The sequence below is a fragment of the Vigna unguiculata genome, chromosome 5 (genome assembly GCF_037176805.1).
Source record: "Vigna unguiculata cultivar grain cowpea cultivar isolate G323 ecotype 2 chromosome 5, ASM3717680v1, whole genome shotgun sequence".
Lineage (NCBI taxonomy): Eukaryota > Viridiplantae > Streptophyta > Magnoliopsida > Fabales > Fabaceae > Vigna > Vigna unguiculata.
The window spans coordinates 13,558,941-13,585,364 of NC_140796.1; the positions used below are offsets into that span (position 1 = coordinate 13,558,941).

The 26,424-nt window shown below is 30.9% G+C and overlaps 3 protein-coding genes across 9 annotated transcripts; 1 reads left to right on the top strand and 2 right to left on the bottom strand.

Moving 5' to 3' along the window:
- The first annotated feature begins 1,884 nt into the window (after positions 1–1,884).
- LOC114185515 (uncharacterized) lies at positions 1,885–20,891 on the top strand. Of its 7 annotated transcripts, none has more exons than XR_003604828.2 (6): positions 15,901–16,016; positions 17,259–17,453; positions 17,535–17,767; positions 19,471–19,671; positions 19,750–19,854; positions 20,630–20,891. XR_003604828.2 is itself a non-coding variant. In XM_028073274.2 (4 exons), the coding sequence occupies exons 2-4, from the start codon at positions 17,261–17,263 to the stop codon at positions 18,339–18,341; spliced, it is 390 nt and encodes a 129-aa protein (XP_027929075.1). In that variant the 5' UTR covers positions 15,901–16,016; positions 17,259–17,260; the 3' UTR covers positions 18,342–19,462. The 7 variants fall into 7 exon arrangements, 2 of the variants coding, with proteins under 2 accessions (XP_027926070.1, XP_027929075.1); XR_014995387.1 differs by having other exon boundaries at positions 20,643–20,891; XR_014995388.1 differs by lacking the exon at positions 15,901–16,016 and adding an exon at positions 1,894–2,098 and having other exon boundaries at positions 19,750–20,891.
- Positions 4,059–6,191, bottom strand: LOC146886095 (uncharacterized). The gene is made up of 4 exons (XM_085673304.1): positions 5,244–6,191; positions 4,924–5,147; positions 4,594–4,851; positions 4,059–4,506 (listed from the first exon to the last, which is right to left on the bottom strand). Exons 1-4 carry the CDS (start codon positions 6,072–6,074, stop codon positions 4,059–4,061), a joined length of 1,761 nt encoding a protein of 586 aa, XP_085529430.1. The 5' UTR covers positions 6,075–6,191.
- Positions 20,892–22,784: 1,893 nt separating the features above from the next.
- On the bottom strand, positions 22,785–25,895 carry LOC114186275 (uncharacterized). The gene is made up of 4 exons (XM_028074333.2): positions 25,698–25,895; positions 23,914–24,156; positions 23,607–23,825; positions 22,785–23,096 (listed from the first exon to the last, which is right to left on the bottom strand). Exons 2-4 carry the CDS (start codon positions 24,107–24,109, stop codon positions 23,029–23,031), a joined length of 483 nt encoding a protein of 160 aa, XP_027930134.1. The 5' UTR covers positions 24,110–24,156; positions 25,698–25,895; the 3' UTR covers positions 22,785–23,028.
- Positions 25,896–26,424: the final 529 nt, after the last annotated feature.

A 26,424-nucleotide genomic window follows, 5' to 3' on the forward strand; every position in this document is an offset into this window, starting at 1 on the left:
AGGTCCTAAGATTTTTTTTAGTCTCAATTAGGTCCATATTTTTGAAAATGTGTAACAATTGGGCCCATTCCGTCAATATAGAGTTAACAGTGTTAAGGATATGCCACGTGTCAACTTCTCATTTTTTTGAATTTTTTAATTTTTTTTATTATTTTTTTAATTTTTTTTTGAAAATTATTCATGCCACGTGTCGCATCAATATTGTGTCACGTTTCAAATCAGTAAGGTGACACGTGTCAAGTCATTGTTTGAATATCAATTTGGTCCATATATTTGTTATTTTAATTATATTTCAGTCCATTTTTTTTAAATTTTAAATTTTATCCTTTCCAAATTGAGATCAAATTTAACTTTTCTATAAATTTTATGATGATATTTTTATTAAACATTTTAATAATATTAAGTTTATTTTATATATTTTTTTAAAAATTTTAAAATATTTATTTTAACTTGTTACAAAATTGTTTTAAATAATTTATATACAAATGTTAGAGTTGGTTTAAAATTAACAATTTTATAAATTTAAATATAAAATTTTAAAATAATTTTGTAAAAAGTTAAAATAAATATATTTTAATTTTTTTTTAAATTGGACTGAAATGTAATAAAAATAACAAATATATGGACCAAATTGAGATTCAGATCATGATTTGACACGTGTCACCTTACTGACTTGACACGTGGCACAATATTGACGTGACACGTGGCATGAATAATTTTCAAAAAAAAAATTCAAAAAAAAAAATTTAAAAATTAAAAAATTTTAAAAAAAATCAAAAAAATTCAAAAAAATGTGGAGCTGACACGTGACATATCCTTAACACCGTTAACTTTATACTAACAGAATGAGCCTATTACACATTTTCAAAAATATGGACCTAATTGAGACTAAAAAAAATCTTAGGACCTATTTAATATTTTTCAACAAAAACATGGACCAAGGGAGTTAATCATTCTAAAAAATAGCTAGTTCGTAGCAAAATAGCTATAAATTTACTAAAGAATATATTTGTAGTCAATCATTCTCAATTAAAATCATACTAAATCTATTTTTAATTTTAGTATATATATATATATATATATATATATATATATATATATATATATATATATATTTAAATTTAAATATTTAAATATTATTTTTAGTTTAAATATTTTAAAATTATAATTAATTTAAATATTTAAAACAAAAATAATTTAAACATTGGAAAATTATTTTTAATTTAAATATTTTAAAATTACTTTCAATTTAAATATTTTAAAACTATTTTTAATTTAAATATTTTAAATTACATTTAATTTAAATATTTTAAAACTATTTTTAATTTAAATATTTTAAAATTACATTTAATTTAAATATTTTAAAATTATTTTTAATTTAAATATTTTAAAATTAATTTTTTAAATATAATTATATATATTGAAATATAAATGATAAATGATAAATATTAATAATTTAATTAAAATATATAATAAAATAAGACACGTGTTTTTCGGTAACTAACAAATATAATTTATATTTAAAAAATAAAACTATTCTAAAGAAAAAAATTTATAAAAAAATAAAAAAGCTATCAATATATTAACAAATTATAAAAATATACTTTATTATTATATATAATTTAATTTTTTTATTTAAAAATTATATTTGTTATATTTAGAATTGTTCAAAACCTTATTTCCTAATCCCATTAAACATAATTTTGCATATGTTTATTTTTGACTTATTTTTATTTATATTTCTTCTTTTTTAAAATATTTGTAACAGTTTTATATATATTATTTTATTTTTCACTAGAGAAATTAAAAATTAGTAATATGTGAAAAATTTATATCATTTTAATGTTTGAATTTTTAAAGCTCCTTAAGTTTTTTTCTGGAAGCTTTTCTTTCTCCCTTTCTTCTTTCCCTTCCTCTCTTATTTGTATCCGTTAGGTTAGGTCTCACAGAAACTTCCACTGCACCTCAATCCCATCTCCATACATTGCATCTCACTGGACCTGCACCGCACCGTTGGAATTGCACCGCTCCGCTCCGCCGCAACTGCGGTGTATCGTAGCGCTTGGGAACTTCATCGTTAAGTTCGATTTTTATGAAGGTCAGAACTTGATTTGGTTTGTTTCAATAAAAATGTTAGGATTAGGGTTTAGGGTTCTTCTCCATTTATGCGGATGACTTTCGTCTAAATTGATTCTTTGTCTTAATGTGTTGGCTTAGGAACTGTATTGTTTAATTTTTTTTTCTCACCCAAAATACCTGAACCGAAGTTGAAATAAGGTTTAATGACACGCAAAGTTCTCGTTTTGGTTAAGAAATCTCAATTGGGTCCTCAGCTTCAAAATTGTCCCAATTGAGTCCTTAAGTTTGAAAATTTGTATTAAATAAACCATTTCCGTCAAGTACTGTGAAACGGCGTTTGATGTTGCTGTGATGTAATATTGAACAGTACACGTGTAATTTGTTGATAAATTTCATTGTTGTTGACGTGTATATAAGAAGAGGCAATGCTTATGACTTTGCCCTAGCAATTGAAGAAAGAAAAAGTAAAGTAGCTATGTCATTTTCAAATTCGTCTGGATCTTGCACATGTGGGGGGAAGCAACCTAGTGGTGGGTATGATGGTGGTCGTTCATCTCACGGTGGTGGATCTTCCCATGGCTGTGGCGCAAGGATTTTTGCTATTAAGCCCATGTGCTACTGTGGTCAGACAGCTGTATTGAGAACAGCAAAAACCCCTAAGAATAGGGGCAAACAATTTTGGGGATGTCCTAAGTTTAAGGTAAGATGTGGGAAAAATTCATTTTTTGTTCAATTTAAGTTTTCTGGCATGAAAAAATGATAACGTGATTGTGGTATTTTGTGGAACAGAGTGGGTCTCAAGATTTGGGTGGCTGCAATTTTTTCCAATGGTTTATTGAACAGGAAATCGAAGAAAGAGATATGATGCAGATGGAAGAAAAAGATGTGGTGAAAATGGAAGAAAAAGATTTTGGAGGGAATAAAGTGCTGAAAGTAGAGAAGATTGAAGAAAAAGATGTGGTAAATATGAGAGAAAGAGATGGTGGATGGATCATAACTAGGAAACTAGATGAGACTATAGTTCGTTTGCAAAAGTGGATGAAGTTGATGTTAGGGATGATGGTTGTTGTATGCGTTATGAATGTGATAGTTATATCACTATTATTGTAAAGACCTAACGTGTTGTATGGGGTGGTTGAACTTTTGTGTTATTTAATGTTTTCAAATGAATTAAACAGATTTAGTTCTAAATTATGCGGTATGAGTCATAAATTATACGGTATGAGTCATAAATTATGCGGTATGAGTCATAAATTATACGGTATGAGTCATAAATTATGCGATATGAGTCATAAATTATACGGTATGAGCCATAAATTATGCGGTATGAGTCATAAATTATGCGGTATGAGTCATATTTAATGTTTTTATATCCTGTCAATGCACTAAACTGAAAATGTACCAAAATACATAATCAGTCATCCTGTCAATGTTTTGAATCCAACAATTTCACTTAAACATGAAAGTGCACCAAAATACATAATCATTCATCCTGTCAATTCTTTGAATCCAACCATTGTACTTAAACATGAAAGTGCACCAAATACAATACATTAATCAAAGCCCATAAAAGAGATATCATAACATACGTAGAAAATAAAGGCATCCAAACAAAAGAAATGCCCACAAAATAAAGGTCTAAAGAGATCCATCCAAAAAAAAAGTCACTTCCAGTACACAACTGCATTTGGTGTGAATCAAATAGGACCCCTCCTTGGCTTCAATTTTTCCCTCATTTGTGGTGTGGGTGTAGGTTGTGTTGATGGTGTTGGATGAGGTGATGGTCGTGGATGGGTGGATGGTCCTGCTTTGGGGTGTGGTGTTGCCTGGGTTGAGGGAGTTGATGCAGTTCGTTGTGGGCCAGATAATGTAGCAGTACAGTTGATTGAGCCAGTTTGGGTAGGTGGTCGTGGCTGCATGGGTTGTCCTGTCTGCTTGGATGGTCCTGCTGCAGATTGTGTTGATTGAGGCTCCTTTGGCTAAGTGTTATGGGGACAGAATGTTCTATTGTGTCCAACACCCCTGCACACAGTACATCTTTTCTTGTAACCTCCCTTTCTTAACTGAGTGTCATCCTTCTTAATCTCCCAAGCCTCTAGTCTCCTCTTCTTTTTAGGCCTTCCTGGCATCACTCTTTTTTTTGGGGGAAATACATCTGGATATGGAGTTCTTTCCCATGCTTGTTGACCATTGATGGGGTAGATGATAGAATTGTAAGTTTCTTCATATGTGGTCTTTCTAAACCAGTCAGACATGAAGTCCTCTCCATTTAAGTTGAGAAATTTCATTGCAGTAAGTGCGTGACAACAGGGCATGCCACTAATGGCCCACTTTCTGCATGTGCAGTCCCTTTTGTCAATGTTCACAGCAAACTGCTCCCCAAGTTGAGAAATGTGCCTAACTTCAAATAACTTATCTGCTGACCACCTGATTTGTAATAAGAACATGTTATGTACAAGTAAGGAGGAAAATAAATAACTTAAAGCACAATGTGGACCAGATATTAAAACTGACCTTGGTATCCAATATCTTGTTAACCATGATTCCTTATCAAGCCTGTTTTGAACTTTTGGGCAGATTGAGCCTTGACATGATTTGAGCTTTGTTCTGTTGTATGCCCATCTTTTCATTATGTAAACTCTAACATCCTCCAACATGCTAATGATGGGTTTACTTCTGGTATGAACTATTGCACTGTTGAATCCCTCACACATATTGTTCACTAATGTGTCACAATGAGCTCTTGAAGTGAATCTTGACCTTGACCAAAACCTGTTGATTACACTAAATTTTCAAAATCAATTCAGGAAACAAAAAATACAAAGTATATGGAGGATGACGTGCCTTGGTGGAATTGCAATCAAATGTTTGAAAGCATCCACATTGACCTCCTTAATGTTTTTCATGTGGGCCTCCCAAGCTTGTGGATATGTGGCTCTTGCAGCCTTCCACATGAGTTGATGCAGTTTTTTCCCTGGAAATTTTTTTCTAAAGTTGGAGTATAAGTGCCTGACACAAAAGCGCTGGTCCACTCCTGGTAAAAGCTCTTGTATTGCAGGTAACAAACCCTTACATGTCAAAAATTATAAGCATTAAAAATCAAGTCATGAAAAAATTGACTAAAATATGAGATAAATAAAATGAAAGTTATACGTGCAATTCACCTTCTGTTGGTCCGAAATAAAGGTGCATGTTGCGGCCACTGTTTCCCCACCTATGTCTTCAATGAGTAGGTCCAAAAACCATGACCAAGAGTCCTTATTCTCGACCTCTACAACGACATATGCAATAGGTAATATTTGTTCATTACCGTCTCTTCCAATTGCTGTCAATAACTCCCCTCCATATTTACCTTTCAGGAAGCACCCATCTAACCCAATGAAAGGCCTACAGCTTGTGAAACTATCCTTGCATGCCTTCAAACAAGCATAAAATCTCCTGAAAATTAATTCACCATTTATTTCCTCAACTTTGATCTTCACTGTTGACCCTGGATTGGTTCTCAAGAGTTCGTGTGCATAGTCATAGATTCTCTTGAATTGCTCTTTATATGAACCCTCCACATTTTTTGCTGCCATTGCTTTAGCCCTATATGCCATATTCCTAGATATTCCTATATTCCATTTTCTGCTCACTTTCTCACACATATCAGTAACTTTCATATGTGGATTTTCCCTAACAGTTTTTTCCATGTGCTTACTTAACCATTCTGAATTCATCAATTTTAAGTTGAAATCTCTGCTACAGGTATGAACATCAATTATTTTCCTTAGTTGCCATGTGTTTATAGCAGACATGTATGCACAATAAGCATACCATGTGCATTTTCCACCAGCACCCACACATTTCATTGAAACTCTCTTCTTATCATTCTTAACAAATTTCAAATTTTTCCCATTTTGAAGTAAATAAGTGCGCATGGCATCTGTGAACTCCTTCTTCTCAGTAAAAAAAGTTCCTACTTCCCATTTGAAATCATACATTTTTTTTGGCATACAAAACGTTGGAAACCTACCATAACTTTCTTTATCAAAGGTATCCTCCTCACTTTCTGATGCACTAATTAACTCATCAGAATGCCACTCATTATCAGAAACAGGACTGTCTTCAACACTATCTGAATCACTTTGCTGATGTTTCACATTTTTCCTAGAGGACCGTTGTGGTTTTTTTCTATCTTTTGTCTTTGCACACTCAGCATCCTGCTGTGAAACATTTTCAACTTCACATTCAATATCATCAACCCACTCATCTTCCATATCACTGTGAACTTCACATTCAATGCTAACATCAATTAGTCCCTTATCACTACAAGTCTCAGATTCAGTATCCTCTTCCAGAAGTACATCATCAACATATGTATCATCTTCCTCCTCTTCTTCACAAACATCTACATTTTCTTTTCTACCCTCACTATCATCCTCCACCTCATGTTCACCTCCACCCACACCATCCTCCACCTCATGTTCACCTCCACCCAAACCATCCTCCACCTCATGTTGACCTAAACCATTACCAGCTCCTACCTCTTTATCAAAGTCCTTGATGGACAATGGGGCCACCATCAAGCGAATGTCTCCTCTGAGGCCATTCTCAAACTTCCTGCAACGCCACTCCTCATCAAGCGGCATGGTGTAAAAATGCCCCAGATGCTTGAACCTCTCGGCGTATTCGGCCATTGACTTGTTCCCTTGTGTCAACTGGAGGAACTCCACCTCCTTTGCGTATCTCACGCTGTTTGGGAAGTACTCTGAAAGAAACCTCCTCTTGAAGGCTTCCCATGAGACATCCTCATGCTTCTCTTCCATCACTAACCTCATACTGGCCCACCAATGCTCAGCCTCTCCAGTGAGCAAGTAGATCATGAAAGCAAGCCTGCTCTCATCGGGGCACCTCTTGGCATCAAAGATGCGCTCCATATCCTTCATCCATTGGTCCGCCTGGTCAGGACTCGTCTTGCCATCAAACTTGGCAGGTTGGTGCTTCAAGAAATCTTCCAAACTCCATTCAGGGGGTGGAGGTTGGGGATGAGGACCATACATCTGAGCACCAGCAGCATTCTCCCCCAACTGGCGAAGAGCATCCATGTGCTGCCTCTAAGCATCATCAGCAGCCTGCCTAGCAGCCTTCATCTGCTGCATCACAAGGTTCTATTGTTCAAGAGAGGCTTCTTAGCATTGTATAGCCGCCTCGTGCTGCTGCAACATGGCATTGTTTTGCTGGGTCAAAGCTGTAGCCATTGCCTCGATTGCCCTAGCAAGGTCTTGCCCGTCGCCCTGAGGGGGTGGAGGAGCAGCTATACGTGGGGATGCCATATCATTGGACACACAAAAAGAACCATTAGAAACTGGGTTAGACTGGGAACTAATTTAAACACGACAAGAAAGGCACAACGAAAGCTAAGCACAAAGCCCATAGAAGCTAAGGAACGAAGGCTCTGATACCATAAAAATGTGACATCCCATTTAAATAGAATAATCTACTCAATAAAACATCGCATGATTATAATAATGAGAAGCAATCAGATGAACAGAACACGTATCGATTTCTATTACAGTTATCCATAGGAGTACTTAAAAGGAACCATAGGCATATAACCATGCCATAACCAAAAGAAAATCTAAAAGTTCAACGGTTTTGCAAAAGGGGTTGCCACCAAGGCAACTATTACAAAAGGCCCCATGGTCGTGAAACTGCTCCTAAGAGTCACCAGGACAGAATAATCTAAGTTGCACCGCTGCTACCCCCGGATCCATCTCAAACATCCCTCTCGTCTACTCTCACCAAAAGGTGATCATCGCAAAGGAGAAAATATAACAGAAACATACACAAAATGCAAGGATAAGCTAGTGTAATTTAAATTTAACATATTATAACAGACAAGTACGTAAGACAGTCCAAGCATGCAAATCAGTAAGCACCGAGAATCATGTTATGACAGACAAGCAGGACACTATGACTCAATTATTCGGATAAATATGCTAAGATCGGATTCACTGGAAGCTTACACTTGTGGTGGCCTCTACTACTCTGCAGAGCCATTGCCAATGGGTTTCACCCTACCACACACAAGGTTAGCCTTTAAGCGTCTAAGGCCATTATCCTGCCAGAGACTAGGGCCTCCCGCCGCTTTCACCACTTGGGTCAGTTTGCTTTACCTGAGACTCACTGACCCATTAGAGTTTCGGGATGCGGTCCTTACTTGAATCCATATCTTAACATATACACTATACACCACCATGAGATCTTCCCACGAGACTCATGGAATTACGCCTAACACATACACAGTTCATGTCTCTTATACCATAACCACCACCTTTATTTCATACATCCAATTCTCATGCAAGTTCTCAACCAACCAACCAAAATCCAAGTGTTACTCATGCCAACATACCAACTTTTAGTTCATAAAAATCAAACAACCATATATATTCACATGCTTCAGGTTTTGGAAGAGGGTAAGTAAATAAATCACACAATTCACCCATCAAAACAGAGAGAAAAACAGAGTTGAAGCCACCCGTTGTAGCAGCCTCGCTCAAGCTAGGAGTCGTCGCCCAGACGAGAGAAGTTGTCTCACTCAGGCGACGGGCTCTCGCTTAGGCGAGCCTACAACAGTGGGTCCTAGGAGGTTTCACGATATCTCGCTTAGGTGAGGTTGTCTCATCTAAGCGAGTTGGCCTGTCACTTAAAACGCAGCCCCTCTCCTAGGCGAGTGCTCGAGGCAGAACCCTGAGCGAGTTGCTGGTATTCTCGTCTAGGCGAGACGAGCTCGCCTGGGCGAGAATATCAGTTCTCCCCCACTATTCCACACATGCAAGGCAGAAAAACAACACAGAGCAATATCCAGAACGTAAACCAACTATTTGCACATGATTTAAACACCATTTAAGCACCCACCACATGGAGCAGAACAGACACATGAAATAATAACTTTAAACTTGAAACCCTAGCTTCCCTTACCTCTATTTTGAGCACCAAAAGCAACAGATCCTAACTAAGGGGGGTACCACAGCTCCAGGAACTCGAGTAGTGAGCTGAAAAGTGAAAACCAGGGCAAAACGAGGTAAATACTTGGAACCCTACCCAACCAACATGCCCAAATAACGAAATGAGGAGGGAATAGACCAAAGAACTCTGAAGTTCAACTTACCATAAGGTACTAGATGGGTTTCGTTAGCTCGAAGGTGGATGAAGAGCGTGCCCTAGCAGAGCTCCTAGCAGAGCTCCTAGCAGAAGACAAGAGAGGAGAGGAAACTGTTTTCTGAAAAAGTGACCAAGTGAGAGTGAGAAGTTGGCTCTGTGTATTGGGGTCCCCTTACTGGACCGACCTTAGGCCCACAAATAGCTAGGCCCAAACATATATAACTGAAAATGGGACTTACATGGTTCAGATTTTAGTAGATTATAGTTTGATCCAAATACTAAATTTAAATTTAGACTGTCCAAAATTTAAAATTCATAAAAATAAAATAAAAAATTTGATTTGAAAAATTAAGAAATATGAATTCAAACTCAAAGATTCTAAAAAATTAACTTTTAGTGAAACAGCTCAGATCAAAACTATATCGGATCAAACAAACTAGATTTTATGTCCACCTTAATTATAATCATTTATCCCTATTATTTAAGGTTTTGCTATCTACGGTCTTTTAATTCTTCTACTTGCCAGAACTACATAAACAAATTGGATCCAATGAAGAATCTATCTACTTATACTATGTACACGTGTATTGTAGGTAAATAGGAGTATCTTCTCAGCATTGAATGTCATCTTTCTAATGAATCATATTCAAATTTAAAACTCTGATTTAGTTATTTGGTTAAGCTCCATTATCATTCTTAATATTACTTTTTTGACCAGGAGAATCGTACTTTAGTAAGGAACCTACCGTTTCATCTATAGTAGCAAATAAATAATTGAGCAAGCTCACCTACCCTGATAAACATTTCTGCTAAAAAAGAATTGAAAATAAGTCTCATGAGTCAAATAATATCCTAAAAGTATATTTCTTCAATATATATGATAAATATTTTTTTAAGGTTTACTCTTGCTTTGGTTGAAATGGGGTCATCAAGTAGCTTCTCTGACTAGATTTTCTACTGATTTTTTTGTGATGTCTTCTGCTGAGCATTAAAAATATATTGTATTGATATTTTAAATATATTTTTAATATATTTTAAAACGTTAAAATTAGTGATAATCAATATATTATGAAGGCAAAGTAGAGGAAGAACACAAAAAAACTCAACAGAGAATCCAAATTCTGTGATATGCATCCATCCCATCATGTAACAGGACAAAATAAACATTTAAACAATACCATAGCCCACATATATAAGTATCAAAATAAATTTTAGATTAAATTACCTTTTTTTTCTGATTGTTTTATTTTAAATATTATACTAATCCTTCAAATTTGTAAATTTCAATTTAGTTTTGATTTTCAAAATATTGATATCATTTTTCTTAAATTGTTTAAAATAGATTAAAAAATTTTCATCAAAATTAAATTGTTAATAAAGATAATTTGCTCTATTGATATAAATAACACTAGAGATGGCAAATACACCCGTCCCGTGGGTATTGCTCGAACTCGTCCCCGTTTTGACGGGGAATCTCCACATTGACTGGGTATGGGTATGGGGAATCCCCAACTTTTTCAATTGGGTATGGTGATGGGTATGGGGATGTACATATCCCCGCCATAATACCCGTCCCCGCCATTTTTATGTCTCACATTTGAATATTTCTATTATTTTTTAATATTTTTATTTATTGTATATTTTCCTTTTACATAAGAATGTTTAATACTCTCAATTTAAGTGTTTAATAGCATAAATTTTTCATTTACTATGTAATATAAAAAAATTTTATTTACTTATTATTATTCATTTTTGTTTCATTTAAAGAACTATTTTGTTTCGCTAAAATAATTTTTGTTATTTCTCAACCATTGAGTATATATATGTTGATATTTGATAAGTTTTCTTAGATCTCTGAGGTATTTTTCATCTTATCATACCCTTAATTATACATTTGTTTTTCTTTATACAATTTCTTTCAATAATCTCTCATTGTTTTTAAGACACATATTTGTTAATTTTTTAATATTTTTATTTGTTGTTTATTTTCATCATATAAAATATTGTTTTGATATATTTTATCTAATTATTTTTTATTTTCTAACTCATTATCAATCATATTGTAATCCTTTTCACTATAATTGTATAAATAAATTGTATTTACTACAATATAAAAATTTAATGTAATTTTCATGAATATTTTTTATCACCATCCAACATATATTGGAGTTCAAAAGATACAAGATTTATGTCAAAATTTTATTATTATGTTTATTTTTATTTTTTTTTGCGCCATTTTGATCAAGTAATGTATTATAATTTTTATTAGTGTATAAAAAAGAGATTCATTAGAATTTAAAAAATTTAAGTAAACAAACATTTAAAATATATTTTAATTTGAATATTTGTTTTCCTTTCATATTTTTTTAAAAATAGTTCTAAACTTTATCAACTAGATTTCATTAATGTTTGCAAATTTAATAAATGTTTTGGTTCTCATGAAAGTTTTGGTTCTCATGAAATTTTATTTGGTATTCTAATCTAAAATGTAAACAATTATAATTTATTTCAAAGTATTTGATATTGAAGAAACAATCATCCTCCTAATATATAATATTTGATAATATTATGTTCGTTTAATCATGTCTTTGATCCCCATTTTGGAGTCAAAATCTCAACTTGGTACCCGAATTGTTTTAAAGTTGTTAATAGAAAATAATATTAATAGAAAAAAATCATAAATTAACTAGTTCATGTAACAATAAAAAACATATAAATTTAAAATTTTAAAACAATTTTAAGTAAAGTTGAATGTGAAATACAATTTTAAATAAATTTAGCTATGTTAAAAATATATAATAAAAATATCAAATTTAATAAAAATATTTGTATAACATTTATATAAAAATTAATTTTTGTTTTAATTTGGAGAGGGACGAAATTGGATTATTTTTACAAAAATAAGGACTAAATTGAGACAAAAATTGAAATACAGGGACAAATTGAGACTAAGGAAATAACATCTGGCATAACACTGACACCTGACATTATCACTACCACATCACTCTGTCACTGCCACGTGGCACAACGACAGCTTGACACGTGGCAGTTTTTTTGATTTTTTTAAAAGAATTCAAAAAAATAAAAATAAAAATCAAAAAATTGAGAAACTGACATGTGACACTCCCTCTAACGGCGTCAACCCAAACTTAACAGAAAGGACAAACTTGAAACGTAAATATTTTGAATTTCAATATGGATAACTTCATTTTAATGTTCACATGTTGAACACGTATAACTTTAATGCATTTAAAATGAGATTAAAAACAAAAAAATAAATAAAAGAATACAATTCTTGACAAAAAATCACAATCCTATAAGATTAATTTATACACCTCTTATTAAATATTTTTAGATTATTATTAAAATTTGACATAAATATATTATAATTTTAAATGAAGTATTATTTCACATATTTTATTATTTAATTTATTTTTAGTACATTAATGACATCATTACTTAATAATTTATTTATTATTTTACATCATATTTTAATTATTATTATTATATTAGTATTGTTATAATATTTTTATTAAATATTATTACATATTATAATATATTATTATAATGTTAAGAAAAATAAAATATTTTTAATTCTCCGGTTTCTAGATTTTGTTTCCATTTCAAATGCAAATTATTCTCCATAGGTTAAAAATATGCGAAAGTACACTTAAAAACATTAAAAATATTCATTAAAAAAATTATAATTTTTTAATTTTTTGGATTTTGAATTTTAAATTCAAATTTATTACCACAGTTTTACAATTTTTTTATTTCAAATTCTAAATTTAAACTTTATTATCATATATTCTGAATTTCAAATTTTTAATATTTTTGATAATATGAATCTTAATTTAAAAAAAATGATATTAAAATTAAAAAAATAAATTGACATTGAAATCGTTACTTATTTTTATATTTAAATTTTTTTAAATAATTCATGATTTTCACATTTTAATAATATGATTATGTCTATAATATAGAAATGAATTTTTAAGTTATTATTTAAGTTTAACATAAGTATACTCTTATTTAAATTGAGTATTTTTCAAATATTTAATTATTTAATTTATTTTTAGTTTATTAAAGATGTCAATTTAATTATTATTTATTTAATTTTTATATAATAATTCAATTTTATTATTATATTTGTAATATTATGTTATTATTATTAAGTATTATTATTTATTTTAATATATTATTATATTTTTAATAACGCATAAATGTTTTAGATTTTTCTGTTGCTAAAGTTTGTTTTTATTTTAAATGTGAACTCTTTTGAAAAAGGTTTGCAATAAATGAAAGTTCCAATCTTTTACCGTTTTTTCATTTTAAATATCAAATACAAATTTTGTTACCAAAGTTTTACAATCTTTTGTAATTTCAATTCTCAAATTCAAACTTTTTTATCATTTTAAATTTATCTTTAACAATGTGAATCTAAATTTTAGAAACAAAATGAAATTGAAATGTTTAGTTACTTCTTTTTTATCTTCAAAAGTTTAAAATTTTATTATTTTCACTTTTAATATTACATCTATACCTACATTATTAAATTTACTTTTAAAATTTTTATTTAAATTTGACGTAGTTATATTGCAATTTTAATGAAGTGCTATTTCTAATGTTTAATTATGTAATTTGTTATCAATATTATTATTATATTATTTATTTTATATTTTATATTACTATTTAATTTTTATTATTATAATGTTATGATATTATTATATTATTATTAAATATAATGAATTTTTATACTAAAATATTAATTTTTAAGAACCAATAAATTTGTTGAATTTTTCATTATTACGAATTTGTTTATATTCTAAATACAGACTCTTTTCATATGTTAAAAACATGTGAAAGTTATTTAAGAGTATTAAAATAATATAGTAAAAAGAATTAATTTTTGTAGAATAATTTGGATTTTAAATTTTAAATTCAAACATACTTTTACAGATTTTGACATTTTTAATTAGGAATTTTAAATTTAACAAAGATCGAAATTGAAATCGTTATTTTAATATTTTTTTATTTTTATCGATCCGGATATAAAAGATCATATAAATATTTTTTATTATATTAGGTTTTGCATTTAAGTCAAATTAGGTTGTTTTTTTATCTAACACATTGGTAATTTGTATTTTTGTGATTTTAATTTGTATTTGGAGTTTAACATCTTTTTGAATTGTATTTTGATTCTATTAATGTTTATTTAGATTTTATTCATAATTATAATTTAGTTTTTTTGAGCTAAAGAAAAAAAATTGTATTCTTTTTAATTAAGTGAGTCAGTGAACCAATCCATTTAACCTGTCAACCCATGGTGGGTCGGGCTGGGTTCAAATTTTTTTAGCTCACTAATAAGTGAGCCGGGTTAGATTGGTTCACTAAGTGGACAACTCGTGGTGGATCGGACCGAGTTGGATCAGGTCGAGCCAAGTTACTCGGTTTGACAACTCTAAAAATCACTACAAGAAAAATAATTTATATTAGGAGTTATTTTTTGCATTTTCGGATGTTTTAACCACTGCTAAAGAAGTTATCCGTTTTTTACTTTTTCCCTATAAAAACCATTGTCGTTATTGAATTACTGGTAGTTTCAACTAATCTCTGATAAAGTAGTACTTACCAGCGATTTTGAAATCCTGTGTATTTACCGGCGGTTTGAAACCCCTAGTATTTATCGTCAGTTTTAGAACCCTTAGTATGTACTGACAGTTCTTGAACACCTGTTATTTACCGATAGTTCTGGAACCTTTAGTACTTTGTAGAAGTTTTGCACACCTCTGCTCGTTGTAAGCAAATTTAAATTCTTTATAATGTATGTCAATACTAAAAGCATCTTTTAAGTGTTTTTTTATCCTTACGATGCAATTCATTAGTCGCTGATGTTTTTGTTTACGTTTCAACCCTATTATAATGTTTTTACCCCTATAATTTAAATTTAAACCCTGTTATAATGTTTTTACCCCTTAATTTTAGTTGTTACACTTTTTTAATGCATATATTTCCTAAAACATGATATAAAAAATAAAAATTCTAACATATCACTATTTCGAATTTCAATCTGCATCAATAATCGACACCACAATACAATAATCTCAAAACGTCAGATACAATTTCCATACTCAAATCACAATCGTAACCGTAACATCTACAACGTATATTGGATTCAGATCCTTTGCCTCCGAACACTCATACGGCTCGCGGTCCTCGTTGCTGTCGTTCAGTTCATGCTCGGAAGAATGTTTAGAAGGGAGAAAAGTTCAGTAGAGCCACGATTTTTGTTTCATAAACTGTGTAGAGATTAGTAGAAGAACGAAAGAAGAAGACTTCGTACTAATGAAGGAGCTATGCTACAAATTATTATAGTATAAAAAATATTGTAACTTGTAAAGAAAATAACCAAATTTAAAATAATACATATAAATTTGTGACGGCTAAAAAATTAACCGGAATAAAATATAATTTTAACAATTTTTTTGACCGTCACAAAATAATTGCTAAAAAAACATTTTTCTAAGTGTATATTAACTACTACAAATTTTAATTATTTTAAATAAAATTGTTAATAGTGACGAAGTTATATTTAATAAAATTGTAAAATACTAATATAGCAATAAAATTAATTTTAAAGATTTTAATATTTAATTACTTATTTTGGATCCAGTTCGTAGGTGGGCCCAACTTTAAAAATGCAGAACGAAAAGTTGGCCTCACCTTCATCCTTCGATCCAGAGTTTCGTTTCCAAACCGACTCTCGACATCGACGAAACTGCAAATTTGAGGTCAGTTTGATTTCTCAAAATGGAAAACCCAAATTTTTCGATGTTGCCCTATTTCACGTTGTGATTTTCCGCTGTTTCTGGACTGATTGTGTTGAATGATTCTGCTGTTGAATTGCGGTTTTGTGTTCATCCAATTTCAAATTGTTTATTGTATCATGTTGTTTTTGGATTAGGTTTGCGTTGCTTTTCTCATGTTTATGGATTGTTATTGTGTATGATGAGTCAATTGTGTTGTGTTATTGTGTATGTTTTTCCCATCAAAGTAAATAGCTTTGATTACTTCATCGTTTCTTTATCTTAGTTTTGGTTTTCCAGTAAATTCAATTGGAGGTTTACTTCTGTCAAGAAAAAATAAATTAGGAAGTTATTATTAATGATTTGAAACTGAATAGAGCTTGACATTAAAGTCTTTTACCTTTTTCACCAATTTGGGGACTTCTTCCACCCTCAGTTTTTGAAATGATTGAACCAGTTTCAGGCTTAGAAGTTCATAAGCTCATACTTTCCTCTTCTGACTTCAAGTTTCCAAATGCAATATCAATGCATAGGAATAATTTTGCAACAGTGTCTTAGGGGTCGGTTGGAAAAGGCCATGTCATTGCAGACGCATTAGCAAATCCATTTAAATGAGACCATGCATGGTTTCAACCTCTATTGGTACTCCATAAGATTTCCATAATATTTAGGAAGAGAAAACATAAAGAGCTTAGGAAATAAAGTGGTGCAGTTAGAAAAGATGAGAGTGTTTAGACAAGTGTAAGTGTAAAAAGGTGATGGTTGAAGCATTATTATTATTATTATTGGGGAGGCCGTATAGTGTTTGGTTTTTATTTTTGGGACCGAGAGATTTTTTTCTAAGATACAATTATACAACTATATATGTAAATGTTATTATAGAAGTACACGGTGCACACCACTTAAGTCTATTTAGCTCAATTCAATATTGCTTTTTCCATCACCTTAATGCCCCCAGTTGGATCACAAGCCTCTTTTACTTAGCTTGGCAACTACTCTTCTTTATCACTGCTTTCTATACTCTTAACACTTCCATAATCTCTCATATATGAGCTATCATCAATTTGCTTCCTTTGTTTCATTTGAACATCACAATTACCTCTCTTACTTTGGAAGCTACAAATCATCTCGTATTATATATAAATGAGTCATGTTTCTTTATTTTTATCAAATTTTACTATTTAGTTTTCTATGATGATATTGAAAATTGTTAATTATCATGGATAGGAATGGATGTGAATAACTTTAAAACTCAGCTGAAAAAGCACAGTGATAACATAAGTGCTCTGGAACGCAATATGCAATACAGCGGGTCCATAAATATGCTCATGAAAAACCTTTCCGTCAAGATTGAATCGAGTCATGCTCAACATTCTGAAGCCATAGGAGCCTTGGGGCAAGAGGATGAGAAACTATTGTCAGGTAATTTTATTTATTTTTATTTAAAAAAAATTGAAATTTTTTATTTATTTGTTTTTATTTTTGATGTGTTTTTCTTTTCAGATGTTAAATCAATGAAAACAGAGAGAGAAATGATACGTGGGGAGATGAAGGAAATAAACAAAACTTTAGAAAAGCTGAAAACTGATAAGATGGAGGGAGAAAGGTTGTTGGGGGAAGCTTATGACCGTATCTCAATGCTGGATGCTGAAATGGAGACATCAAAAAAGAGTACTACAGATACGATTGCAGGTTTATTTTCAAAGCATGCTAAACTGATTGTTAAGTTGAAGTAGGTATGTGATATTTTATTTAATGTTTGTTAATATTTAATGTAATTAGTCCAGAGTTCTAACCTTTATATTTAATTTTTAAATTTGTAGCTGATTGATCGGTACTAGAATGAGTATTTGAAAGTAACCAATATATATGAATGAAAAGTTACGATTTGGATCTCCACACTAATTTAACTAAAATGCACCAGAATCGTGATATATATTATTATGCAAAGTTATGTATCAGTGTTTTCAACATATAAAGCAGTCCATCCATCATCTCTGTTGGGATAGATTGAACTACCGTTAGGAACATGAAAACGTTACTAATGAAACTTGTTTATATGCAAATTATATTATTGCTATTGATGCTTTTATTGGTATAGCAGAGTGAAGCAAGAGAATGCTGAAAAAAAATATTATTCAACTTAGGCACAACTCTGGAAGATAATTTAGTTAGGCTTGAAAATTAGGATGGGATACATATTTCTTTAAATAATCTATGGGTTTATATACTTTAGTCCTACTGATCAAGGAAGTAAATGTCTCAGTAAGCTGTACTCCCATGATTTTTGGGATTTATACAGGTTACTAACTAACGGCATATAGATTCTTACGCCCCTCTGCAAGATAGTGAGTATGTATTCTTCATCCCTATCTTGGTCACAATTCTGTCAAATGTGAAGCTGTTCAACCCTTCTTGAGATTTGTGTAAGCTGTTCTTGAGTGGGTACATGTAGAGCAATTGATAAGCCAATATCAAGTTTCTCCTTGATAAGATGCCTATTCACTTCAACGTTCTTAGTCTTACCATGTTTAACAATGTTATGAGCTATGTTGATTACTGATTTACTGTCACAGTAGATTTTCTCAGGTCCTTTCAAAAGGGAAGAATACTTGTAAATATTGTATTTTCATGGTTGTTTTATTCTTGAACTCTAAAGTTGACTTACAAAAATGCATTTAGCTGTCAGAAAGTAATTCATTACTGAATGTTATGCACTTAATTCCCTAAACTTTGAGGTAGAGTCTTAGTAAAATGATAGACAAGGACTAAGTTAAACAATCCATCTAGCAAGGCTATGTTAAAAAGGCAGCTAGTAGTTGTTGCTCTAGTTTTCTTGCCTTCGGCAAATATTGGTTTCCAAAAGAATGAAGTCTTGTGTTTTAAGAGTTTGAAAAAGGATGCATGGGCAGAGATGAGAGAAAATTGGAGCTGGTTTGTAGGACATTGCATACTTGTTTGTTTTATAATTTGGGGAGGCCGTGAAGTGTTTGGTCTCTGTTTTTGGGCTGTGCGATTTTTTTTTTAAGATACATTGATACAAATGTATACAAATATTATTATATAAGTACACAGTCACACCACTTAAGTCTATTTAACTCAGTTCAATATTGCTTCTTCCATCACCTTAATGCCCTCACTTGGATCACACGCCATCGTTATTCAGCTTGGCAACTACTCTTCTTTATCACTGCTTTATATACTCTTAACACTTTCATTATCTCTCATATATGGGCTATCATCAATTTGCTTCCTTTGTTTCATTTGAACATCACAATTACCTCTCTTACTTTGTAAGTTACGTATCATGCAATTGAAAAATTATTACACGATCTCGAATAATATATGAATAAGTCCTGTTTTTCTTTTCTTTTTTTAATCTATTTTTACTATTTAGATTTCTATGATGATATTGAAAATTGTTAATTATCATTGATAGGCATGGATTATGATAAATTTAAAACCCAGTAGAAAGAGCACAATAATCATATAAATGCTCTTGAAGACAACTTGCGATACGATCGTCGGGTCATGAATATCCTCTTGAAAGACATTAAAGAGGAGATTGAAATGTTTCATTGTAAGCGTTCCACAGACTTAGAAGCGTTGATGCAAGAAAATGAGGAATTGTTGTTGTCAGGTAATTTTATTTATTTTTATTTAAAAAAAGAATTGAAATTTTTTATTTATTTGCTTTTACTTTTTATGTTTTTTTCAGAAGTTGAACCAGGGAAGACGAAGAAACAAATGTGTGAAAACATTAAACATGGATAATGAAAATATGAGTAGAGATTTATCTGAAAAGGTTGAAAACTTGGAGCAGGTATGTGTTGTTTGTAATTAGTTTCGAGTTCTGACCTTTATATTTGATTTTCAAATTTATAGCTGCAATACATGCTGATTGATTGGTGCTTGAATGCGTATTTGAACGTAACCAACATGTAGGAAGAAAAGTTAAGATTTGGATGTACAAACTGATCTAACTAAAATGCACTAGAATGGTGATATATGTTATGCAAAGTTATGTATCGTGTTTTCAATATGTAAATATGTAAAGCAGGTCCATCCATCATCTGTGTTGGGATAGATTGAACTGGCGTTAGGAACATGAAAACGTTACATAATGAAACTTGTTTATATGCAAATTATATTATTAGTATTGATGTTTTTATTGGTATAGCAGAGTAGCAAGAGATGCAGAAAAAAAAATATTATTAACTTAGGCACAACTCTTGAGGATAATTTAGTTAGGCTTGAAAATTAGGATGGGATACATATGTCTCTGAATAACATATGGATTTACATACTTTAGTCCTACTGATCAAGGAAGTAAATGTCTCTCAATAAGCTTTATACCGGTTACTAACTAACAGCATACAGATTCTGTCATCCCTATCTTGGTTACAATTCTGTCAAATGTGAAACTGTTCAACCCTTCTTGAGATTTGTGCAAGCTGTTCTTGGGTGGGTACATGTAGAGTAATTGATAAGCCTCTATCAAGTTTTTCCTAACTAAAATGCCTATTTACTTCAACGTTCTTGGTCTATCATGCTTGACAGTGTTATGAGCTATGTTGATTACTGATTTATTGTTACAGTGGATTTTCTCAGGTCCTTTCTAAGTGGAAGAATACCTAATAAAACAGATTTTGGGGCTCTAATATCAAGTTTCCCTTGTCTTGGTTATGTTAGAAGAAATGAAACACACTCAAAGATTGATTATGCAAATGAACAAATTCAAGCAACATGGATTCCCGATGTTTTTCACTTCTTTAGAGCTCAAAAAGTTAGAATGAAACAACTAAACAACTAAACCTTTCAAACTTGTTTTTGGATCTTTCAATATATTCATTTTTTGTTCTGTGATGGACTATTTTCAGATATATAAATCATGGAATTTGGTCATGTGGGTTTCATGAAAACACTATGCTCATTTTGGTGACATATATTTAAAATGTGGAATGCAGCTGAGTTTTGTTATTATATAGGTGAAATATTATCTTTCCTGTGCTGCACATTGAATTTATATGTACTTTCTGTTTCATAGTTAATAATGCAGTTTTCAGTTTTCAATTTTAAGTGTAGCAGAGGAGGGCTGAGGCTGCATGGATATGGAGTGGTCAAGTCATGACCTTTTGTTTCATAGTTAATAATGCAGTTTTCAATTTTAAGTGTAGCAGAGGAGGGCTGAGGCTGCATGGATATGGAGTGGTCAAGTCATAACCTTCTGTAGTCTTTGACAGACATGTTAGACAAGTATTCTTTGATTTTGTAGGGTTTTTTTTGAATATGATACAATACGGGTTAACCAGAAAATAAGCCCTCAAGAGTGCATAACAAACCTTCAGTGGCTGAAACATAAATAAATAAATAAATATATATATATATATATATATATATATATATATACTTAATAATTATAATTATTCCCATATGAAAACCGTACTACAATCATTCTTTTTTCTCTTCATCAATACATATTTAATAGTTATAAATGAAATTTTTCTTATTAAAACACCCCCACTCTCTAAAATATATTATAGATAGATATATTTAAATGTACTTATTTATAACATTAGTATTGTAACTGATATTTCTAAATTTTAATGCAATATTACAAGTTTATTAAAAAAGTTATTAATATTTTTAATATTTATTTATGTTTCATTCATTTTTTTAATGATTTAAATTTAATTTTTAAAATATTAATTAATTTTTCATATAAATAGTCGTATATTTATTTATAATACATATTGAATAGAAGTAGAATACATATTGAATATAAAGTAAAATAAATTTAAATATAGTCACATTTAAAATGTTAGTATGTGTTTTATTATTTATTACACACCTGTTTATGAAAAATTAATTGAAATTTTAAAGAATTAAAATTTGTATTTTAAAAAAAATCTAAATTTGATTATTAAAAAATTAATTAAAATATAAATAAATATTAGAATCGCTTATATATTTTATAAACATATAACAATGTAATATATATAAATACATTTAATTAAATTTTAAAATAATAATAATGTAAAGATATCTCATTAAAAAGGTATATATCTTTTTAAAATAAAGTAAAATCTTTAGTAAAAATAATTAAAAATAAAGAGGAAACACATTTCTCACTAGATATGATTTTCTTATCTTATTTAGAATTGAGTGCGCCACTTTAACTTAAAATAAAGTGGAAAGCTATGATTAGTCACTTGTAGATTAAACTAGGTGAACCTTCTTTGGTCTTTTTAAGAGCTTAAATATTTACAAGTTTTATTTATGAATAAATATTATATATATATATATATATATATATATATTAGGTAAATAGTCCCTTTAATTGAGAATGATTAACTACAAATATATTTTTTTAATAAATTTATAGTTATTTTGTTACAACCTAAGTATAGTTTTATTTCTTCGCTATTTCTTTCTAAAATGTAAATCACAGAGTTTAAAAGATTCTGCCATACCATACTCAGACTACAAATTAATTCAATCATGAAACATACACAATATCACAACACAATTGACTCATCATACACAATAACAATCCATAAACACAGTGAGAAAAGCAACGCAAACCTAATCCAAAAACAACATGATACAATAAAAGATATAAACATTGTACGGACCATCCAACCTCCGAAACAAAAAGTTTTATAATTTTCAAAATATTTAAATACATTTTTAAAAACTATAAAAAAAAAAGATGGTGATACAGAGAAACTATTTATTGGACTATGCTCATGGTTAAAAAAACTAAACAACTCATCATTTTAAAGTAAAGAAACTAAACAACTCGTAATCATTGTTCAAGAAAATTAAACAACCCGTAATCATTTTAAAGTAAAGATTTTCAGCCACTGAGGTTTGCTATGCACTCTTGTAGGCTCTTGTTAACCCGTATTGTATCATATTCACACAAAAAAACTTACAAAATCAAAGACTACTTGTCACCATGTTTATCATGCCTCTTGCAAAAATGTAATGTAGGTCATGACTTCACCACTCCACCATATCCATGCAGCCTCAGCCCTCCTCTGCTCCACTTAAAATTGAAAACTGCATTATTAAATATGAAGAATAAGGATAGTTGCTCACAAAAAAAATTAAAAGAATACAGAAAATACATATAAATTCAATATACAGCACAGGAAAGATAATATTTCACCTATATAATACCAGGTCAAATGCAAATTGTTCACTATCATATACATAACAAGGTTACCTACCTGAGTTGAGTTATTTTATTACCAAGTGGTATTGTTAGCTTCTTAATGTTATTTGTCTCAAATAGCAATTAAATTCCATATTCCATACTATACCACCACAGAAAATGTCTGGATTTGTAACACGGTTACACTAGATCACCATGACAAAGTGCAAAGGTGCCAAGTGTGTGCAAAGGTGCCAAGTGTGTGTGGATAGGTGGCCATACTAGTTTATTACCAATAACAGCAGCCTATATATCAAATCATGATACCACACATCCAAGCCTAGTTCACCCCAAATTATAAAACAAACAAGTATGCAATGTCCTACAAACAAGTACCCTAGGCTTTACAACCTTACTCAGCTTTTCAGTTAAATTTGCAATCATAGCTGCAATCATAGCTGCAGTATCCTTCTCTGATGTCCTCATGTAATCTTTGAGCTTTGATAACCGCTCATTTATTTCCCCCACCAGCACTTCTTTGTCCGCCTTCATCTTAGCCTCCAACTTTAATAATTTTTCCTTCCCTTCCTTCAATTCCTTCCATTCCCTATCCAGCTTCTTCATTGCTCCAGTCTCTGAAAAAAAAAAACACAAAAAATAGTAGCAAATAAAAAAAAAATTAATTCCTCTTGTTGTTTATAAAAATAAAAATAAATAAATTACCTGATAACAGATCATCATTTTTTTCCTTCAAAGCTTCTATGACTTTGAAATACTTAGCATAAATGGATTCAATCCTCTCTTCAAGGACCTTCATCTGCATATTCATGGACAAGCCATGACCTTCCAATCTGCTTTGAAGAGCATTTATACGACCACTGCACTCTTTCAGCTGGGTTTTAAGATTATCATATTCCATGCCTGTCTGGCTTCTGAGTTCGTTGCAATCCCTCGTACAACACCTCACTGCGAAAAACGAAAATCAAGAGACGAAAAACATAATTAACCCTTATTTCAATTATTTCTCCTTACACATCATCCTTATCAGCCAATATTTTTTCTAAATTAATCCGAATTCAATTTTCTAATACAATACATACATTACCAAACCAAATCAGCAGCAGCCACCAATTGAGCAGCAGCAACACACAGCAACAACGAAATAAATTTCAAACAGTATACTAATTCAGCAGAGCAGCAGCAACACACAATTCAGCAGCAAGACACATTTCAAACGAACCCAATTTCAATAGCAAATCAATTCAGCAATCAACACCAATTCAGCAGCAATACAAGCTATTGTAGATTCATACAAAGCAACAAAAATGAAATATTTTCATTTTTGTTTTCTTACCTAGCACAACTCTGAATCATAAATTAGTGTGTGTGGAGATTATTTTCAACATATATCCAACTAACCATAAAATTCGTTAGCCACAAAATTTAATAATAAACATACAGTAAAAGCTACACTGAAAGTGCGTCTCTATCTTTGTTTCTTGTTTTTTTTTATCGAATGTTTCAGTGATATGCAATTTGCTGACACATTAAGGAATCATCCCATAAATTTATAAGATATACTATGATTCACAATTTCAGGTAGAGAAATATTTTTAATTTTTTTTTAGTTTTGACATGACAACTAGTCTACCAGAACAAATCTCAAGTTAAAACCAAGTGATTGGTTCTCTTTCAACACCAATGTTTCATTTCAAATTTATAAGTATACGCTTACGAATTATATACAATTTAAAATTTGATAATTCTGTTACCATACGAAAATATATCTTGATAGACTAAAACAAGAAAATGCTTATAAATTATTAGTAACCTCAATTCTTAAATGGGATGCTTATATGCTTGACACATGTTACCCAAAAAATTTATAACAGTAACCTAGTACAGAACTAATTAGTTTCTGCTACCTATATGAATTGAACGTTATCTGGTGAGCGTGAGAAGGGGGCGAAGAAAATGCCCCGTTATATCCGCACCATGCACACTAGTTGTCTAAAAAGGTTCCACAGAACAATCTCCATCCCTAGGCACCAGTACCAGTACCACTTACACTTGATACTCATCATAATCATAATGTTGTAATGAAGAGAGGACATGGAAATGCAATCACGGAAGCATCACAAATAATAAATATATTCTTTTTTCATAATTTTTAGAACCAAACCAAAGTCAACAATATTAGCCGTTTGTAAGATGATGGAGATTGATGCACTTTGGAGATAAAATTCTGATGGAATTGACTCATAAAATATGATAGATTAGGGGACTCATAAAATATGATAGATTAGGGAATTAATGGCAGCAACTACGAAATTGAAATTGGGAGAAGATTGAAGGATAAACAGCGATTAATGGCAGCAGCTATAACAATAATTAGGATTCACAAAATGGGTCGTCCTGATCGGAAATCACAAAATCAGAAATCTAAGGTTATGAAAATCAGGAATTTAGGTTACAAATCGGGAGAAAGGAACCAGAACGAAAATTACGAAAAAACCTGTCTTGGCTGTAGTCGTGGCGGTCGGAATCGTCCGCCAATCGTCCGCCAATTAGAGAAGGAGGAAGGGAGGAGTTAGGAGAGAAAAATGATTTTTCATATTTTTCAATCAGGTTACACGTTGCCTCAATCAGGTTATTTTTCAATCTTAATTTTAGTGAACTAGCTTTCACAAATTCTCCAGTTTTTGTCATACCTCATTTGCATCATCACTGAACATTATGATTTCTTTATCGTTTGGATTCAGGGCAATAGTTTTGATGTGATAATACTGAGTTTTGTTATCCCTATTTGTTATCCATTGGTTTCTGGCTTTCTAATGCAATGTTAATTCTTCCTGATTCAAAGTTTCTTTAAATTCATTTGTTTAATCATTTTACAGCTTTCATAGGTTCCTTGTGTTTAGAGTAGCAAGTTTCCACTTAAATCCCCACTAACCTTTGGTCATCTATTCTTGTATCACTAAACATTAACTTATTCTATTTCCTTATATCCATATATCTCAATTTTTCAGTGATTCTTTCGTTTTATTTACTTTATTTGTATCTATATACTATTAAACAGTTCTTTAAACGTTAAATTTCTTAGCTTAGTTAAATGATATCTTTTTCTTTTTCCATTGTCATTCATTTTCAAGTTGAGTTAATAATGATTGAGTTACTAAATGGAGCATGTGAACCTTGATTACCTAAAAAATATGCAGACACTATAATCGCGGT

Coding starts and splice junctions, on each gene's coding strand:
- LOC114185515 (XM_028070269.2), top strand. CDS start 2,555: ATGTCATTTTCAAATTCGTCTGGATCTTGCACATGTGGGGGGAAGCAA. Junction 2,780..2,868: donor GGGGATGTCCTAAGTTTAAG/GTAAGATGTGGG, acceptor TTTGTGGAACAG/AGTGGGTCTCAAGATTTGGG.
- LOC146886095 (XM_085673304.1), bottom strand. CDS start 6,074: ATGCCAAAAAAAATGTATGATTTCAAATGGGAAGTAGGAACTTTTTTT. Junction 5,148..5,243: donor TTATTTCGGACCAACAGAAG/GTGAATTGCACG, acceptor TTGACATGTAAG/GGTTTGTTACCTGCAATACA. Junction 4,852..4,923: donor TTGATTGCAATTCCACCAAG/GCACGTCATCCT, acceptor TGTAATCAACAG/GTTTTGGTCAAGGTCAAGAT.
- LOC114186275 (XM_028074333.2), bottom strand. CDS start 24,109: ATGGAATATGATAATCTTAAAACCCAGCTGAAAGAGTGCAGTGGTCGT. Junction 23,826..23,913: donor AAATGATGATCTGTTATCAG/GTAATTTATTTA, acceptor TTTTTTTTTCAG/AGACTGGAGCAATGAAGAAG. Junction 23,097..23,606: donor AAATTTAACTGAAAAGCTGA/GTAAGGTTGTAA, acceptor TTAATAATGCAG/TTTTCAATTTTAAGTGGAGC.